General features: G+C 48.0%; 1 protein-coding gene across 1 annotated transcript in view; it reads right to left on the bottom strand.

Annotated features, from left to right (window-relative positions):
- Positions 1–21,091, bottom strand: part of ACAP3 (ArfGAP with coiled-coil, ankyrin repeat and PH domains 3) — a 148,370-nt gene that overhangs the window by 31,795 nt on the left and 95,484 nt on the right. The window contains exons 11-14 of the mRNA XM_028740832.2: positions 5,007–5,119; positions 4,553–4,604; positions 2,944–3,044; positions 1,244–1,355 (exon numbers count right to left, since the gene is read on the bottom strand). Of these exons, the coding sequence (XP_028596665.1) occupies positions 1,244–1,355; positions 2,944–3,044; positions 4,553–4,604; positions 5,007–5,119 (378 nt within the window). The remainder of the gene's footprint in view (positions 1–1,243; positions 1,356–2,943; positions 3,045–4,552; positions 4,605–5,006; positions 5,120–21,091) is intronic.

Below are 21,091 nucleotides of genomic sequence, written 5' to 3'. Positions count from 1 at the left end.
TTCTGGCATGTGCAATGAAACTCTACCACCAGATGGCTCTACAGGCTAATTCCTAGAAAAACACATTTGGCTTTATGTTCATTATCCTCCTACCATTATTTTTCCCTGCTCTAGAACTGAGTCAGCCATTCATTTTTAAGAGGATGCTTAAAAAAAGAAAAAAAGAGGGGCATGCCAAAGAGCCAGTGCAAACCGAGAGAGAGGTGAGCAGTGATTCCTGCATTGTAGGGGTTGGACTAGATGATCCTTGGGATCCCTTCCAACTCTACTATTCTCTGAGAGGCAAAGGGATCTTTAACGCCTCCTACCCCAGCTTGTGAACAACAAACAATGGATTAAGCAGAGGTATGATTTTTTTACTTTTTTGAGAGCCAATTTTTTGAGATTTTTTGAGAGCCGAACAGGCATCAAAAGCAAAATGCTGGTCTTCACGAGGTGCGTGTGCCCTGGTTTGACAAATTGCAAATAAATATTTAAAGTAAATAAACTTACCCTAGAGGTGTCTTTAAACCTTTACTGTGAATTTTGTCCACCTGGTCACCCCTCTTGGGATGTTTTCATATCAGATACACATTACTGAACTTGGAAATGGCAACTGCACTTACTAGGTGGGGTAGACACCACAACTGGCGCCTCTTTCTCTCCCCGTACCCTGATCTCACTTCAATGTAGGGATGGTGGGGGAACGGGGGAGAGATTCAATTCAGTTCGTATTGATAAGCGAACCTACCTAATTCACGTTTTGCAAAGCAATGGGCAAACCGAAACACAGCCATCCTTTGGCATTTACACTTTTCCAGATTTTGCAACGCAGCTCTCCTGCCAAGGAATTTGCTCCAAAAAAAATGCATACACTCGGGTGAAGCGTGCATAACGTGGCACATATTGGTGAAAATAGCATTGAAACATACATTACATCAGGAAAACTGCTTTGCAAACATGTGGCAAAATGGCATGCAAATTTAGAAGAAATTTGGGGGTGTTCTTGGGTTATTGTTATTGTTTTGTTTTTATATATTGTGATCTTTTCTGTGAACCACCCTGAGACCTCCGGGTATAGGGCAGTATATAAATTCAATAAATAAATAAAAATAAAATAAATAAAAATGTTTAAAACGCTGAATTTTCACAAGGACTTTTTTTATTTAAAAAATCACAAACTGATGTGGGAATGTGGGAACATAAGATTGGAAAAGGGGGGGGGGGTGAGAAAGTGACAGAAACGAAAATCACATGTCCTTACTTCAATGTAGCAGCTGTCGGGACTCTCTCGATAGGCAGAGGCGATGCTAGCTTGAACCGCTTGGATCCACGCCTGCCGCAGTTTCTCTGAATCGGCCTGCAGCATGCAGCTCCTGAAAGGGAAGAAGAACCAGGCTAGGGCTGAGCATCAGTGAGAATATCTCAGTTAGCAGAGCACGAGACTCTTGATCTCAGGGTCGTGGGTTCGAGCAAAAGATTCCTACACTGCAGGGGGTTGGACTAGATGACCCTCGTGGTCCCTTCCCATGCTACCATTCTATGATTCTAGTCGAAAGAGCAGGGTGTGCTTAAGCCCGGAGGAGACTGAGAGGGGACATGAACAAGCCCTCTTCAAATACCTGAAGTGCTGGTTGCGGAGATGAGAACCAGTGTGGGCCTTGAGAGAACAGGGTTCAAACTTCCTCGGAGGACAGATGGAAAATAAATGCCACACATAACTAAACAACCAAAAAAGGGCTGTTGTTAACACACCATGAGGGCAGCAGCTGGCTGTACCCGATGCACACATGCCTTGGAAAGATCGACTTCCCCATTGTGTGACGGAACATCAAGCCAAGGAATTAAAACACTGACTACCCAAAACGTTTATATGGGAATGGAACAGAGACAGTGCTTGGTAATGGAATCTGGTGTGTGGACCATCCTGAATTGGACCATTTATCCAATCTGGGTCATGATCTGCTCCTGGACTGGATCAGGAAAGTCCACTTTGGAACCTGAGTAGACATTGCGTCTTGCTTGTGGGCTTCCTGCAGGCATCTGGTTGGCCACTGTGAGAACAGGATATGGGACCAGACTGGCCTTTGCTTTGGGCCTTTTATAAAAGCTCCCCTAAAATTTATAAACATGCAGATCTCTTAAAATGGGCCACACAGCACCTAAGTAAACAATGGAATCTGCTACTGAAAGATGTAGTGATGGCCACCAGATTTGGGGGGGGGGGTGTTATAAATAATAAAATTATTATTATTATTATTATTATTATTATTATTATTATTATTATTATTATTGTCACCAGCTTGGATGGCTTTAAAAGAGGATGAGAAAAATTCTTGGAGGAGAGGGATATCAATGGCTACTAGCCACAATTAAAAGAGAGCTGTTACAGACTTCCCTTTGGGGAATATGGTTGGCCACTGTGAGAGCAGGAAGCTGGACAAGATGGAGCCCTTGGCCTGATCCTGCAGGCTCTTCTGACCTTGCTCTATGCTTCGCATACAGAAGGTTCCAGCATCTGCCAGCAGGTCTGGGAGAGAACCCTGTCTAAAATCCCAGAGAGCCATTCAGTGTAGAGAACACTGACCTTTGTGGGCCAATGTTCTCACCTGGCCTAAGGCACTTCCTGTGTGATGGCGCTACAGAAATAGAATAGTAATAATACAGTTGTGCTTTGGAAGTTGAACGGAATCCATTCCAGAAGTCCATTCGACTTCCAAAACGTTCAGAAACCAAAGTGCAGCTTCCGATTGGCTGCAAGAAGCTCCTGCAGCCAATCGGAAGCCACGGAAGCCCCATCAGACGTTCAGCTTCAAAAAATAGTTCGCAAACCGGAACAGTCACTTCTGGGTTTGCGGCGTTTGGGAGCTACAATGTTCAAGAATTAAGCTGTTTGAAAACCAAGGTACGATTGTAATTATAACGCACTGGAAAAGAAAGAAAGAGGAGACTTGCACAACGTACTTAGTGGGGGAGACGACTTCAAAGCAAAACCTCCGCTCGATGTCTTCGCAGGGTTTGACGGTGCAAAGCCTGAGGTCCTCCACCACCACCGTGAGGACATCCTGAACAGATAAAAACAGAGTAAGGGAGTCAGTGGCATTGCAATGTCCCACCTGCGGCTGCAAATACGCAAGTGTGTGGAAATGGTTACGTGTTTTATAAGCTGTCTTGGTTTTCCTTGAGCTTCCAGACCAGAGGCAGGGAATCCTTTCCAGACAGAGGGCCTTATTCCCTTCTGGAGGGGGGGGGGGGGCGGCCCTACATGCCAGGGGTGGGTGGGGCCAGAGGCAAAAGTGGGTGGAGCAATGAATAGAAACCTTACCTTTGTATAGGTGGCGAGTTTCTAAACACACACACACACACACACACACACACACACACACACACACCTCTATCTTCTGCCCAGGCGAGCGAGAGAAATGATCAGAGTTCAAGGACACATTCCAGGCAGTGGAAAACAAGGGCAGTGAGGGCTGTGGCCTAGGGAGATTTACGAGGGCCAGGCAGAGAGGTTTGGAGGGCCAGATTCAGGCCCCAGGCCTGAGGCTCCCCTTCCCTGGTCTGAAGCCTTAATGTTGCGCTGGAAGGGGAAGAAGAGTGAGGTGGGGTCACTGGGTGTCGGATAGGGAGCCCCCATGGGCTGCTACTAGCCCAAGGGCTCATGGTTGCACACCCGATTGAATGAGCATACCAACTGTAGCATACCCCACATGTTGACAAAAATACAAATAAGGACTCCCTCAGCAAAGGAGACAATAAAAGCTGAGTTTTCCATTTTTCTGAAAAGAATGAGCTGGAGTTCAAAGCACATGCTGTTTGCTTTGGGGGGAACTGATGCTGCTACCATTTTTATTACCTGGCCTGAGGCTTCCACAAAAGACAAGGGATACACTCCCCCAATAAATAAGATATGGTGGTTTTTTAAAGTGTATGTTGCCCGGGGCTTCTCAGAAAGGGGTAGCCACAAATGTGAACAGTTATAATAAGGCTGTTGGAAGATTTGCCTTAAAAATATTATTTTCATTTTGGCCCTAATTTACGTGGCATGCATAGGGGTAAAGCAGAACCATTAGATTCTACTCTGGAAAATTTAGAAGACACCAATACTGAATTATTATTGCGATTGTTATTATTAGATATATTACCCACCCTTCACCAGCAGGTCCTAGGGCAGGTAACAACTAAAATTCAGTATGAAAAGCAGTTAAGACAAATCACAGTCACAGGAATAGGGCAGGTCCCTCAAAACACACACGTCAGACATCAAAGGACAGGGTGAAGTGAGGCATCTTCAACAATCGCCAAAAGCTGTATGGTGAAGAAGCCAGAAGCACCCTCTGGGGGGAATCTCACCCACCCAACTCTTCTCTGTGCATGTACAGTGTCAGTTGCAGAACCAAAATTTAAAATGGATTCTGCCACTGGCTCTGAACACATGAAGTGTGGAGTCATCCAATCTGTCCGATCTCTCATCCTAGTCCGCATAGGATGGCTCGACAATCCCCTGAACAGTAAGACATCAAGAGAAGCCAGCTAATCCACTAATGTCATCAGAGGCAACCTGTCTGACCTTTAGCTTCTTCTGGTAGACCAGCTGGCTGTTCTGTATGGAGAACCATCTCCTGAGGAAGAGAGAAAGAGAAAGAGAAAGAGAGAGAGAGAGAGAATTGAGAAAGGGGGTGAGGATAAATTTATTTATTTATTTATTTATTTATTTATTTATTTATTAATTATTTATTTATTACATTGACATATTCCAGCTTTTCCTCCATTTTATCCTCCCAACAACCCCCATTTTATCCTCCCAACAACCCTATGAGGTAGGCTAAGCTGAGAGACTGTGGCTGGCCCAAGGCCACCCAGTGAGCTGCAGTGAGTGGGGATTCAAACCCTGGTTCCTCAGATCCTAGTTCTACACTCTAACCACTACACCACCACAAAAGTCTCTCCCTCCCTCTCTCCCTCTCTCTCTCTCTCTCTCTAGTGGTCATGGCTTTTCTGGAAACACACTGGTCCCAACGTACCGGTTCCAGGTCTTGAACGCGTTGCTCGCTCTCTTGAAGAGGTACCCTTCCATCACCACCCCATTGGGGGCATCGACGTTGAATTCCACTTTGGAGTCATCGTAGGAAAAGTCCTATAAGCCCAAGGCAAGCAGAGATGTGCCATCAACAGGGATGAGTGAATCTGTCAGTTTTCATTTCTCTCCGTTCCTCCTTTTTCCCACTCTTCAGCTTGCCATATATACACATCAGATTGTGATTTGCTTTTTAAAAGACAAGTCCTCATGAAAATTCAGCAGCCTCTTACCTCATATTTCTCCTACGAGATGCATCTTTGCATGCGATTCTGCCTAATTTGCTCAAAGCAATTTCCCCTAATAATACTGCATTTTTATGGGCTGCCTGCACTCTTTACACCTCATGTGTACATACGACTTGGCTTGAGAACTGCGCTGCAAAGGTTGGAGAAGTGTGATTCTTGAAGGATTATGGTTTACTTCTTCCCAAACTCTACATGTGGCCCTCCTATATTTTAAGGGAAGGGTTCCAGATCAGCGCCAGTGCAGTTGCTGTATGTTGTTGCTGTTAAAATTTCTATACCACCCTAAATCTGCAGGTCTCAGGGTGCGTCGGAAAGTCCCAGATTCACTCCTCGGCATCTCCAGGTGGGGCTGGGAGAGGTTCCTGCCTGAAACCCTGAAGAGTCACTGCCAGTCAGTGTTCTTCAACCTCGGTTTCTCATATGTTACTGGACTACAACTTCCATCATCCATAGCCAGCTTAGCTAGGGATGATGGGATCTGTAGTCCGCCCGCACATCGGGACTCAGGTTTGAAGAACACTAGTGTAAACAATACTGAGCCAGGTAGCCTGACTTGGGATAAGGCCACTTCCTCCATCCCTGTGAGAGGACGGGTGGTCAGGCTTTGGGCCTAGCCATTTCTCATTTGAGAAGCCAGCCGCTGAAGAAGTATTTTGAACTTGGAGCTTTATTCAAAGTTTTGGTGTTAGACATTGCACCACCGCCTCCCTTATCTGTGAAACAAATGCCACCATAGATGACAGGAGGAGGAGCACGGTGGGGGAGACTTATAGGCCAGGCCGGCTTCTGTTTAATTGGAAGCTCCCTGGCTCTAATTGAGCGCCAGGCTGTCTTTCTGAGGCCATGACTCATCCCACTGCATCCCTTCATCTCCTGTCCGCCTTCTTCCCTTTATTATGACACCTTCCTGGTGAGCCAGCATCCCCCAGCATGGAAATAACTCATCCTAATGAGAGTGAAGTGCATGTTGCCTAGCAACCAGGCTTCGCTGGGGCCTATAATGCGCCGAGCGGGCAAAAAGGCACTTAAGTTAATGGTTGCCGTTGCCTTGAAATTTGTCACTGCTCTGTGGTGCTGGGCCTTAAAAAAAATATTAAGTAGTGTTGTGGGGATATAACACACCCTCCAATTCAAGAGCGAACAATGGGGTGGGGGATAATTGGTACTGCGAAGACCCAGCCTCAAATTGTTAGTCTTTATTATCTGGTGACATTCACACCTTACATTTAAAGCACAGTGCTATATCCTGGGAACTTTAGTTCACCCCTCACAGAGTTTGAATCCATCCCTGGCACCCTTAACAAGCTACAGTTTCCAGAATTTTTTGTGGGGGACGGGGAACGGGACCATATGCTTTAAATGTTTGGTGCGAGTTTGACCCCAGACGCAAAGCATGTTTCTGTTCTGCACTGCAAATTAAACTAGTTCAAAAGCACTTCCCTCTCTGCAGGGAACTGTAGTTTTGGGGTTTCTTCTGACAGGATTGTCTGCACGCGTGTCAAAACTGCAGTACTCAGAATCCTTTGGGAAAGCCGCCATTAATCCATGCAAATTAATAGGCAATTAATGTGGCTCAAATTATGACTCTAGTTCTTTATTTAAAATCTTATGTTTACATCCTCCCAAACCCACACCATCCTCACAGTCCTGTGGACCAGACTGCTAAATATTTTGTGGCTGATCTTCCAAGTCATCTCAAGGCAGATTCCATACAATACCACAGAACAAAATTTCCACAAAATTGTGCAAGTTAAAACCTCCATTGTAGCTCTACGAACATTTCAACCAGGTCAACAGCAATACCTATAAATGCCTTTTTAAGCAAAGACTGCTGAAAATGGAACAGATTGTCTTGGATGTTGTTAGACTCTCATTCATTAGAGGCTTTTGAGCAGAGGAGGAAGGGATGGGCATCACCCTCTGCTGTAGCAAGGGAAGGCCCATCCAGCCCAGCCTCTGTTGTCACAGTGGCCAAGCAGATAGAATCATGGAGGCTAGAACACTTGCTGGAGAAAAAGGTGACCAATTAATAACAATCACCGAATGGTCAAGTTGGAAGGGACCCTGAGGGGCATCTCGTTCAACCCCCTGCAATGCAGGAATATATGCAGCTGCCCCATTTGGGGATCTAACCTGCAACCTTGGCGTTATCAGCATCACACTCTAACCAACTAAGCTATCCGGGCTCTTGATGTCTTTGGGGAGCCCAGAACACCACTTTTGATTCCCAGTAACTGGTATTCCATAGGTGCTACAGCCTGAAACAGAGAGGCAATGCATGTTCCCTGTGGCTGGTAGCCATTGATAGCCATGAACCTGTCTAAAATCCATTCAATGCCATCCTAGTCGGTGGCCATCATTTCAATGGATGCCCCCCAAATTCTAGTGTTATGAGAGAGGGATGAAAACATCTCCCTACTCACTTTCTTCACACTGGGTGCCAGCCAACTTAAAACAAGTCATCACGCGGTATAAACTGTTCTTGGACTGTAGGTGAGGGACCACCCGACTGAATGCTCTTTGGTAACAACCTCATTAGGAAGAAGCAAGCGTCAAACATGTGAGAGAGAAGAGAGGGGGCAGGCTTGCTGGCAGCTCAGTGCTTGCAATGCTGGTGGGGGTTGAAAAAGAATGCAATGGAGGAAACAGAGGAAGAGATTGGAGCAGAGACGGTGAGGACTAGAATCTTGAAGTTGATTGTGGAAGTATGGCAGAGAGCCAATGTTGGGAGAGGGAGAGAGTGGTGGGGGGGGGGGGGTGATCAGTAGTGACTGGAGAAAATTGCTGAAAGTGGAGGTCCAAGCTGAAATCTTTGATGTGGAGAAGGACCAAAGCTGAGGCTTAAAGGAAGCAGGCCGCCATCCAGAAAACACACAGTCAGAATCTCCTGCCAAATGCCCGGCTGTCATCTGTCCTTGCTGTCATGTCATATCAATAAATGTCATGTCAGCATGCACACTCACACAGAGAGAGAGAGAGAGACACACTTTCTCTACTCCAGGCGACCTCTGCTTTTCCCTTTTCCATACTGATTTGAATTTATATATCCAAGGGTGCCTAGCCTAGCAATGAAAGCTTTTTATTATTATGATTCAAAAAGAGCCACCGGACAATGGTTTCCTTGGGAACCCTGAATGCCCCCTACAAAGAGGCACCAAATTCCCAAAGAGGCGAGCAAGTGGCTCCTTCCCACTGTTGGGATGGAGATGGTTTTGGTGCCTGCCCTCCCTTCAAAATACAGCTACTTTCAAACTGGCCAATGATGAAGCAGGAAACAAAACCAAAGAACAGAGGCACAAATCGCCTGCAATGGGGAAATTTAAAAGGTTCACCATTCTGTATTTCGAATGCAGGCGGTGGGGAACCAGAACTCTTCGCCAACGCATTGCTAGGGTAAAACAAAATAAAGCAATGAAATAAGTCCTGGAGCGACTGATGCTTTTTTGTGGGTTGGAGTGCTCAAATATTTTGGGGTGTGTGTGCCTCTTATCACTTAGCCACCTGCCATTTTGATGTTTGTTTGTTTTTTGTTTGTTTTTTAAGGAAATCACATAGTGTTTGTTTGTTTGTTTTTCTAATTGAAATAAAGAGAATAAAGGCTTTAAATCAACAAAGCGCCTGAGTACAACTATATACCATTTTTAGAAGGCCATTGGGGTTCGCGAGTTCAGTGAGAGACCTCATTTGGTTAAGTCTAGGGACAGAATAGGGGAAACTGTGGCTTTCCTCAAAGGCCTCCCTTGGGGTCTCAAATTTCAGTGGCATCCTGTGCTATGTGAATATCCGGTCCACCCACCCACCCACCCCCATTCTAAATCAAAGTTGTAGAACATAGGAAGCCTCCTTTCACAGAGCCAGTTTGCGTACCTCAAGGGTCGGCAAACTTTTTCAGCAGGGGGCCGGTCCACTGTCCCTCAGACCTTGTGGGGGGCTGGATTATATCTTTTTTAAAAAAGAACAAATTCCTATGCCCCACAAATAACCCAGAGATGCATTTTAAATAAAAGCACACATTCTGCTCATATATAAAGACTAGACAAGCCCCACAAATAACCCAGAGATGCATTTTAAATAAAAGGACACATTCTACTCATGTAAAAACATGCTGATTCCTGGACTGTCCATGGGCCGGCTTTAGAAGGCAACTGGGCCGGATCCTGCCCCCCCAGCCTTAGTTTGCCTACCCACAATTCACACCTCCCTTACTTTAAACTGCTGCACCAGGATCAAGTAGCTATTAAGTTCTTAGAGAATCTGCTTTGCATATGGAAATTCCCAGGTTCAAACCCCCCCACCCGCATCTCCAGGTAAGGCTGGGACAGAACTCCAGAGAACTGCTGCCAATCAGTGTGGACAATACTGAGCTAGATGGACCAGTGGTCTGACTTGGTGCAAAGCAGCATCCTATGTTTCACTGCATTGGGGCCATTTAGACTCACCAAAACCTTTCTACATGCTTCAGTCTGCTAACTGGTATAAGTGTTACCAGCGTAATTGCCTTGTGGGCGAAACCCTCGCCTTAAAACATCACCACATGCAGGAAGGAGTGGATAAACTCCGGAACTACTGACCCTTTGAAAAATGCATGAACTAGCTAGTGTAAGAAGGTGAAGAGGCAGCAGCTTCTGAAGTCCCTCTCTCCCTCTCTTCCCATTCCTCGTGGCATCTACCACAATCCTAAACATTGGATGTGGCAGGTCAGCTCATCAACTGCATATGTGAAGTCATCCGTGCATGAAGAGAAAGCAGCCGATCACATTCAATAAGGATTATGGCTGGGGGTTTTTCCTTTTTTTTCTGTTGCATGAAGCATAAGGACAAGCTAAGAGGAGAGAGGGGCAATCTGTAGTCTTTAGGTCTTCTGGAGGCCAGTTGCGGAGCGCATACTGGATCCCTCCATTCTGTATAGCTCTCTCTCCCCCCTCTCTCATGGAATCATAGAACTGTAGAGTCGGAAGGGTCCCTGAGGATTATCTAGTGCAATGCAGGAATTATGCAGCAGTCCCATAAAGGGATTGAACCCGCAACCTTGGCATTATAAGCACCACAGTCTAACCAACTGAGCAATCCCTTGCAGGCACAACTTATAAAACTGACAGGATCATGGACTATAACATTTCAGGATACAGGTGGGAGATGCAAAATTTCATCAGGCATTGCCCTTGGGCATTCACAGTTACCTTTATATCCATAAGGACTAGCACCTTGAGTTTTGTTTTTAAGGAGAGCTGAGATTCTCGGGGTACTGAAAATTGGAGTGAGTGCCAAATTTTGTGTTTGGACAGTGCGATCCTGAGATTGAGAAATATCACAATCCTTCTCTGACATGCGATCTGTCGCACATTGATCTTGCTGCTGCATCTACACTGAAAACATCTGCCATTATTTGATTGAAGCTACATACCTTCTACCCTGAACTATCCAACTGAATTGTTCTTATTCTGGTTCATTTGGACAACTGATTTTGCCTTGCTTTAAATTGTACATCTCGGCATATAATTTTAAATGAAACTCACTATAGGTTGTATTCAATGCTAGTCGTGCTCAGAGTAGACCCCCCTGAAGTTAATGTATGTACTCTGAGTAGAATTTAGCTGGTTACAACCATGTGTGTGTGTGTGTGTGTGTGTGTGTGTGTGTGTGTACACACACAACTTCTACATGTGTAACATTCATCAGCAGTGCCACAGGTTCCACAACCCTGGCTTAGGGAAAGTCTGCTGCTCACTGACACAACACAGAAGGTCCCTCGCTAGGTTCCCAGAATCTGTAATTGCAAAAGAATCCTGCACCCAGGACTGCTGTTGTTCCAAATATACCACAGCTCACTCTACTCGAGGCAGAAGATTCAGCTCACCCCTTCTACACCCTTCCTGCTTCAGAAGACAACTCTCCCATCACCCTCAGACTCTAGAGAGGACTGCCTGTAGCTTCCCTTGCTCCACAGCCAAGCAGGAGCAAATGAATGCAGTATCACTGTAGAGATCACAAATCGCTCTCCCAAGGTGGAAGCCACATTGGAGAGCCAAGTCAGGCCGTCTTTTCCCAAGCAAACTCCAGCCCTTTGCTGAGACAACATCTTTCTCTGGCTCAGCTAGCAGAAGGCACTCAGAGCTATCCATGGTGCTGGCCGCTGCTTACTGGAATCTGATTTCACTAAGCCAGTAGCAATCCAGCTTGCCCCAGCCTCACTCAACCCACCTGGCAATACTTCCAGCCTGCCTGACGTTGACCTGACCTACTTGGCTGCACCTGAGTGACTTCAACCTGAAGCTTCCCAACTCAGCTCACCTCTTCTATTGTGGACCCACGAGTCCACACAAAAAGGATATGTATTAGGTGATAAAGAAGGGGAAAAACACTAGCGTGTGACCATTGAAAGCCACTGATTGTTTGCTTACCCTAGGTTCCTTTTGGAAGGAAGGGTGGGATAGAAATGTAACTGCAAATAAATAAACCTCTAAGAGAAAGGGGCTTCTTTAGTTGAGATTCCTGAATACCAGGGGTTTGGACTACATGACTCTTAAGGATCCCTTCCAATTTTATTATTCTGGATAAGAATGAATTACTTCCAGCTTTCCTAGAGGCTTTCTGTTCTGTTAATTTACTACTGGGCATTCACACACTTTCTCTCTGGGATCACGTGAATATGTGCACAGAAATACAACCCCATCGGTACAGCAGAGTTATTTCTGCAAAAGCCAGCCATCCTACAGACACACACAGAGAGGCACATGTGCACACAGGCTTTTCCACATGCCTGCTTGTTCAGCCACATGGACCAAGCAGGGATGACATAATCCATTGTGCTTTTGTTTCTTTCCCTCGAGGAATGATCAATCTCTCTCTCTCTCTCTCTCTCTCTCTCTCTCTCTCTCTCACACACACACACACACACACACACACACACATCCTATCCACATGCCTCGCTCAGTCCCGTTATCTGAAAAAAGAGCTCCTTGCAGACCAATCTGGCGAAACACTCCATCTAGCTTGGTGCTGTCTGAGTGTTTTCATCACACCTTTTAAAAATAAAAAGCGCTCTTTCACCTCCCCCCCCCCCCCATTTGCATCACCTTTGCAGCACAAAAATCAACGCCCACATCAGCGAGAATGTGTTTGGTGTAAACGTGTGATCGGAAAACAGACAGAACCTGTTTTTGTTTTTAAAAAACTCCAACCAATCACACGTTTGTCGTCGTGGGAGAGAGCCCACCTCCCTGCATCCCCCCCAAGGCTGCAGCCAGAGACATTTTGTAGGAAATGCTACTCATCCAATTAAAGAAAGAAACAAAATCTTGCAAAAATTAAGGATTCTTAAGAATCTCTCCCACCAACTCACAGCACGCAAAGCCACCTTATGCCAAATCAGAATACTGGTTTGGTCCTGCTTAGAAACTTACACTCTCTGAGGTCTTTCATAGACCCAATACCTTCTCCTTCACCAAACTCTTCTTCTTCTTCAGTGTGCAATGATCAAAAGACAGATCTCTGTCTGAAGGAGCTTACAGTCAAAAAAACCTGATGCAAGAGGGGGAAGCAGATGGGGACACCCACCCGAAATTTAATCTCCAGGTTTGTTAATCTACAAACGGTTCCATTTCCCTTCCCTCCTGCTTCCCCATCTGTCAAGGGACCAGTGAGTTTTGCCTAAGGGTGGAGACAGACCTGGGTAAAGGCTGGATTTTGAAAAAGATTTTGAAGTATGTTGGGGGGCGGGTCACCCTTGTAAGCTTCTTCCTAGCAGGACAAGGTGAAACCTGAAATCAGCATAGCATCTAACGGATCCTCCTTTGTTTTGTTTTGTTTTGCTTCTCTTCATTCCATTCACATCCCACTTTTTCTTCCTCCAAGGAGCAAAAGGGTGTGATACACAGCTCTCTCTTTCCTCTCCATTTTAAATTCACAACAACCTTGCGAGGTAGGCTAAGAGACCCAAAGTCAACTGGTGAGCTTCATGGCTGAGCTGGGATTTGGTCCCTTGTCTACCAGGTCCTAGGGCTCTCACTAGTGTGGTGTAGTGGTTAAGAGCAGTGGACTCGTAATCTGATGAACTGGGTTTGATTCCCCGCTGCTCCACATGCAGCTGCTGGGTGACCTTGGGCTAGTCACACTTCTTTGAAGTCTCTCAGCCTCGCTCACCTCACAGAGTGTTTGTTGTGGGGGAGGAAGGGAAAAGAAGATTGTTAGCCGCTTTGAGACTCCTTAGGGTAGTGATAAAGCGGGATATCAAATCCAAACTCTTCTTCTTCACTACTACACCACACTGGTGAAGAAGGCCTGCTATTTCTTTCCATGTTCCAGCTGAAGACTGTGACCAAATGCAAAGTCCCTGCCCCCCCTCTCTCACACACACATGAAACACACAACACACATAGTGTTTGCTGTCTAGCCTGACAAAGAATTCTGGGGAATTCAAAAAGCTTACACACTGATTTGGCACACCCGATTTTGTGCCTGTATTAGCCACTGCCCCAATACAGAATATGTATGTTGGGTTCGCAAGCCTGGAATCTTTCCAAGTGTCAATGGCAAGGACCTTTAAGAGCAGATCCACACCACACATTTCAAACCCGTCCAATGCACATTGAAAGCATGTGACCTCCCCCCCCCCCCAAAAAAAACCCCCGAACAATAGGAACTGTATTTTCCCTTGTGGAGCTACAATTTCCAAGCACCTTTAACAAATGAAAGTCCCCGGGTTTCTTTGGAGGTAGTCGTGCGCTTTAGCAGAAGCAAAATGGGTTATGTCATCCCTGTGTGTTGGATGTTCTTTACATATATGGTGTGGATCTGCTTTAAAGGACAGGCCATAATTCATCAGCACAGCATGTGCTCTGCATGCTGAGAGTGTCAGGCTCGGTCCCCAACCTCTCCAGCTAAAAGACAGCAGGTGATGGAAAAGGCAAGTTCATTCCTCAGCACATCCTGTTAAAGGATCTCAGTCAGTGTGACACAATGGTTAGAGCGCTGGACTAGGACCTGGGAGACCAGGGTTCAAATCCCCACTCAACTACTTTCTCACTCTCATCCTAACCTACCTCACAGTGTTGTTGTGAGAATGAAATGGGGAGAAGGAGAAGGATATACACCACTTTGAGCTCCTTGGTGGAGAGGTGGGATATAAATTGATCAAATTAAATTAACAGGCGATGGGGAAGGCTTTTCTTTGCTGCAGAGCCCCGGAGAGCCACTGCCAGTCAGAGCAGGCAATACTGGATGAATAGTCTAACCTAGTATAACACGGCTCCCTATGTTTCGCATCCGAATACTGCGCATTTGCCACATCCACTTCCAAAGCCCCAAAGGAATATTATAGCATCAAGTTACAAAAACACACACAAAGAGAGAGTCAACTGCAGCAACATCCAGATCTGTCATTTCTGGACAATGAAAGATTTAAAAGGGTGGATCCTGAACTCAGACTATGTAGATTCTATACAAAGCTGCAGAACTACAAACACCCAACTTGGTTTTCTTACATAACTAAGGGCCCCCCAATACCCAGGTTAATGCGGATCGTGAGCCCCTTTAATTCTCCCTCGTTCTCTTTCCATTGCTGCTGTCCCACGCTCTCTAAGTCCACTTTCCCTATGCTCTGAAAATCCGAATAGGAGAGCTACATCAGTTGCACAGGGAGCCTCCAGATTTAGGGAGAAGAAAGTGTGGGGCGGCAGCAGCAGTTGAGAGGAGAAGGCGGCGTGGACGAGGGGGGATTAGAGGCGGCTCAGGGGTTCGCCATCCCCATTAAGCCGAGCTACGGAAGGGCCCTAAAAGCTGAAGGTGCAGCTGACCCCCTCCCCTCCTCCTTTTACAGCCCTCCGGCACCCTAACTCTTGCGACAAAGGGAAGGGAAGACGGCGTGCAATTGCATCCCGAAGACCGGCTGCATCTCTGGAGTTCCGGAAAAACAGTCCCTTACCAGAAGGTACTCAAGTCTGCCGAAAATCTTCATGACCCCGTCGTTTCAGCTGTGCGCACGGATCTCTTTTCGGGACACTCTCCGGAGTGGCAGTGTTGTACGGCACACCTCGAGATAGGAGATGCTCTGCCCCCCTCACTACCAACACACACACACACACACACACACACACACACACACACACACACACTGCTTTTTTAACCCCTCCCACTCCCGTTTTGCTCTGCTAGGGCCCGGACCGCAGGGTTCTCTGTCTCCAGCCTGTGGACCACCTGCTCCATCCCTCCTCCTCTTCCCTCCCTCCCTCCCTCCCACCCACCCTAAGGATAGTGGCTTCCCTTTCACAGCCGATCAGCTTAGCACAAGGGCTAATTATCATACAGCTGTCGCCTGGAGATGGAGGGGGGTGCAGAGAAGATGCAGTGGAGTTTGACAGGGAGGGGGGAAACTCCACCGTGTGGCCTTTGACCCCGCTCTGGAGGCACTCACTGAGCTTCTACGGAAAGCCACTTCCTACCAATATTGCCTTCCCTCCTGTCCCACCCTGTTCTCCACCAGCCCCCGTCCACCCACAGCAAACGCATTGGTGGGCTGCCACCTGCGGAGATGGGGACCCCCTCCTTGGCCAACCCAAAGCTCTGCCTGCACCCTGTCGGAGGGGGACGATAAAGCAATGCGCCATATGGCCAGCCCGGTTAAGTTATTTATTTTCAAAGCCTCCCTCCTAAATCAACCTGACGGGCGCTGCCCCGGCGCACAGATACTCCCTCCTTGTTCCCACGCATTCACAAGCCAGGCAGCTCTCCAGCCATCCCAGAAGTCCTGGAAGAGGACCAGGCCCCTGTAGCGGAATGCGCCACCCATCAAATGGCATAGGGGGGACGGACGGTGGACGGATAACAGAACCCCTTCCAGTAAACACTGGAGTTTTATTACGCAAATATATATTTTCCCATCACCTGTGGGCCTTCCCGTTTCCTTTTATAATTTCATATTTAATTGCTGTCACCACTGCAAGTTCTTATGGCAACAGGCAGGTAAGAAACCTAATATTATAACTAAATAAAAAATAGGCATTTGATACCAGTTTTCCGGCGTCAGCATTCCCTGCCCTCTCTCCTTCTGCCAACAAATTGTTTAGCCTCCCGCCCTATGATCCGTCATGGATACACTTAATCCTTTATAAGACCGTAACAGCAGCTTTGCCAGATCGGGCCAAATGTCCACATTAACTGAAGTAGCTAAGAAGAACCTCCAGGTTCAGAGGCAGTCTATTTTGGAATTCTAGATGCCAGGATGACCACAAGACGCCTGACGGGAGAAAGAAGAAAAGGTCCGAATTCCCACGCTCTGCCACACGGGGTTGGCAACCTCGGAGCAAGCACCAGATAATGGGGGTTCTACTCCAGCAAAATCCGGAGGGCTGCAGGTTGCCTACCCATGCTCTGCAGCAGGGATGGAGAAGCCATCCAACCTGAGGCACACATTCTATTCCAGTCAGCCTTCCAGCAGCCACAAGCCTCCCCCACTTTCCTGTGATTAAAGGGTAAAGGTAAAGGGACCCCTGACCATTAGGTCCAGTCGCGACCGACTCTGGGGTTGCGGCGCTCATCTCGCTTTATTGGCCAAGGGAGCCAGTGTAGAGCTTCCGGGTCATGTGGCCAGCATGACTAAGCCGCTTCTGGTGAACCAGAGCAGCGCACGGAAACGCCATTTACCTTCCCGCCAGAGCGGTACCTATTTATCTACTTGCACTTGACATGCTTTCGAACTGCTAGGTTGGCAGGAGCAGGGACCGAGCAACAGGAGCTCACCCCGTTGCGGGGATTCGATCTGCCGACCTTCTGATCGGCAAGTCCTAAGCTCTGAGGTTTAGCCCACAGCGCCAACCGCATCCCTCTGTGCTTAGGTAAAGGTAAAGGTAAAGGTACCCCTGCCCGTACGGGCCAGTCTTGCCAGACTCTAGGGTTGTGCGCTCATCTCACTCTACAGGCCGGGAGCCAGCGCTGTCCGCAGACACTTCCGGGTCACGTGGCCAGCGTGACAAGCTGCATCTGGCGAGCCAGCGCAGCACACGGAACGCCGTTTACCTTCCCGCTGGTAAGCGGTCCCTATTTATCTACTTGCACCTGGGGGTGCTTTCGAACTGCTAGGTTGGCAGGCGCTGGGACCGAACGGCGGGAGCGCACCCCGCCGCAGGGATTCGAACCGCTGACCATGCGATCGGCAAGTCCTAGGCGCTGAGGTTTTACCCACAGCGCCACCTGCGTCCCTCCCTCTGTGCTTATAGGAACATAAATAGAGCCCAGCAGGATCAGGCCGCAGACCCCACTCTAGACCAACATCCTGCTCTCACAGTGGAAGAGACAGGAGATAGGAGACAGCACCCTCCCTACATATTGCCTCCGACAGTGGAGGTAGAGCAAATTGTTACAGATTTTTTGGGAGGGACCGAAATTAGAAATGAATAAATGGTAGGATTTTGATTACAGTGGTACCTTGGTTTAAGAACAGCTTAATTTATGAACAACTTGGATTAAGAATGCTGCAAACCCAGAAGTAGGTGTTTAGGTTTGTGAACTTTGCCTTGGAAGCAGAACATGTTTGGCTTCCTGTTGAGTGTGTTCCATTTGTAATTTGAGGCCCCCGCTGCTATGGGAAAGCACACCTTGGTTTGAGAACGCTTTGGTTTAAGAATGGACTTCCGGAACGGATTAAGTTCGTAAACCAAGGTACCACTGTATTTGGGAGAAATGCAAGCTGCATAGGTATTCCTGAGCTAGCCAATGCAAAACGGCCGTTAAGAAACAACACAGGCCACTGAGAGCCATTGGCAATGCTGTCCTCCCCCCTTGCCTTCAGGTATGAACAGAGACTGGGGGTTTGGAGGTTGCCAGGGTAATTGGGTGTCAGGTGTCAGGAAAAGAGAGGTTTCTAGTTGTTGTTTTTAGCAAGGTGGTCTGGGAAGAAGGAGGAGGAAGGAACACTGGGATCCATCTTGGGCAGGCTGGCTGAAGTCTGGCTGGGAGAGATGCCGTAAGGGATAAGCCCCTCTTGAAATGACCATGCTGCAAGATCTGGACACCTTCCATGCAGACTAAAGGTGTAAATAGGTGAATAAACCATATTGGGTAAAGCTACGATATTTTTCCACTGTGTCTCAATTCTCCAAAGGGACAGAGACCCCGGGTGATCTCCTGGATCCCACAGGAATCTTGCAGGGAGTGGGGGTGGCACACAACTTTTGTAACAATAGCCGCTGTGGCTGGTGCCTGCTTACAGCCTTAAAGGTAAAGGTAAAGGGACCCCTGACCATTAGGTTCAGTCGCAAATGACTCTGGGGTTGTGGCGCTCATCTCGCTTTATTGGCCGAGGGAGCCGGCGTACAGCTTCCGGGTCATGTGGCCATCATGACTAAGCCATTACTGGCGAGCCAGAGCAGCGCATGGAAACGCCGTTTACCTTTCCGCTGGAGCGGTACCTATTTATCTACTTGCACTTTGACGTGCTTTCAAACTGCTAGGTTGGCAGGAGCAGGGACCGAGCTCACCCTGTCGCGGGGATTCGAACCTCCGACCTTCTGATCGGCAAGTCATAGGCTCTGTGGTTTAACCCACAGCGCCACCCATGTCCCTTACGGCCTTATCCTCCATTGATTTGCCTCCCCCCTTCTTAAAAATGAGAGAATGGCTAAGGAGAGCATAAGAAGGGCCTGCTGGGACCATGCTGGCTCATCTTGCCCAGCATCCTGTTCTTACAGTGGCCAACCAGATGCCTCATTGAGCGCAACAGCCATCCCCCCCCACACACACACACGTGATTGCCAGCAACTGGCATTCAGGAGCACTCTGGCTAGCAGCCATTGAATTTTGGTGAATAATCTGCTTTTAGCCCTTTTCCCCCTCTCCCCGCCCTCAGCGTCCCCCAGCTGTCAGGAAAGTTAGCCGAAGGCCATAAAATCCAAGCGCCTGCCCCCGCCAGCCTTTGCTCGCTCTCACGCAAGGATTTTATTCTTTTTGCAAGAGGGAGGCTCAAGTTGGTTTGGCTTCTGTTTAAGCGGGGCTTGTTTTTCCTACAGGGCGTAAATCAGCCAAAAAGGGTAACTCCTCCTCCGAGGTGCAAAGGAGCTGCAGCACGCAATCTGGAAGACAGCGGTTAGCGAGAGGACAAAAGCATCTGGGAATGATGGCTGTCCAGGGAATACGTACAAAAGGGACTTCCCCCCCGAGAAAAGGAAGGGAAGGACGGAGCAAGGGGGGTGTTGGGACAGCCCCCCGCCAAAAGGGAAAGAATAACTAGGCTCCTAGAAAACCATCGCTATTTTGCTGATAGGGATACTGTCAAACTCTAGTTGCACAATGAAAAGGCCTCTCCCAGATGTCCTGTTTATTGCAGATTTGTGAAGATTTGGGAGCAACTCCCATCAAAAGTTCACTGTCTATTTAACTTATGATACAATGGTAGGCATGTTTGCTCAGATCAGGTGTTTGCCCTCTGGGTGTTGCTGAACTACAACTCCCACCAGCCCCAGCTAGCATGGCAGCTGTAGTTTTAGCTTAGCAACATCTGGAGGGTCACAGGTTGCCACACCTTATTTAGAATTGTTATTTTTATTGCTGCTGTTGTTGAATTTGTATACTGCCTTATACCCGCGGTCTCTGTGCGTTTTATGGGCAAACTCCCAGGATAAGGGGATATAGGATTGCAGCCAAGGTTTTGGTTTGGAGTTCCATTTGGGAAAATCAGGCCTCTCACTCCTTCAATGGGTCTGGCAGGAATTCAACACGTTGAGCCTTAAAGTGAGAGCTGCCACACCTAAAGCTGAAGTACCGTATTTTTCGCACCATAGGACGCACCGGACAATAGGACGCACCTTGTTTTAGAGGGGGGAGAACAAGGGAAAAAAATTCTTCCGCCTCTCTGCCCAGCGCCCCTTCAGTGAAGCGGCAGGAGGCGCTGCACAGAGAGTGGGAGAATTTCCCCCCTCTTGTTTTCCCGCTCTAAAACAAGGTGCGTTTAAGGTGCGTTCAGGCGGCTACCTTGGAAGCCTGGAGAGCGAGAGGGGTCGGTGCGCACCGACCCCTCTCGCTCTCCAGGCTTCAGGTTCCTTTCGACCTGCTCTTTGGGGCTGGCGGGGGGAAGCCCACCACCATCCCCAAAGAGGTCAGGGAGCAGCGGAAAGGCGCAGAGAGGCTGCTGCCATAGTCACGCGTCACTTCTCCAGCTGGGAGAGGGTCGCGGGGCTATGGCTTCTTTAGCCCCACGCGCGCTCTCCCGGCTGGAGAGGGTCGCGGGGGGCTGCTTTAGCCCTGCGCGCGCTCTCCCGGCTGGAGAGGTGACACGCGGCTATAGAGGCTCCTGCCATAGCCCCGCGTAACCTCTCCAGCCGGGAGAGGGTCGCAGGGCTATGGCATCTTCGCTCCATAGGACGCACACACATTTCCCCTTCATTTTTGAAGGGGAAAAAGTGCGTCCTATAGAGCGAAAAATACGGTAATAATAATAATAATAAATTTTATTTATATCCCGCCCTCCCCAGCCGAAGCTGGGCTCAGGGCGGCTAACAACAATCAAAATAGTCCGACATTCTAAAAACATTCATTATAAAATTAATTAAATCAAATTAAAATCAAATTAATGGCAACCATCAAGCAAAATTCTGTGCAGATTGCCGATTGCCAGAGGAGGGTGGTCAGAAGTAGTGGTCAGAGGGGTGGTTTTCCGATGCAGAGGTCACTGTCCCTAACCAAGAGGTAGCAACAGAGAGGGTGGCACGGTGTGGATGCAGTGGCAGAACCGGTATCACATTCCTTCCACTGTGCCCACACTGCACCAGCTGGTCAGATCGCAAAGGGCAAGGTG

Source organism: Podarcis muralis, chromosome 7 (assembly GCF_964188315.1).
Source record: "Podarcis muralis chromosome 7, rPodMur119.hap1.1, whole genome shotgun sequence".
Taxonomy (NCBI): domain Eukaryota; kingdom Metazoa; phylum Chordata; class Lepidosauria; order Squamata; family Lacertidae; genus Podarcis; species Podarcis muralis.
This window is presented reverse-complemented; position numbering and strand designations above follow the sequence as displayed.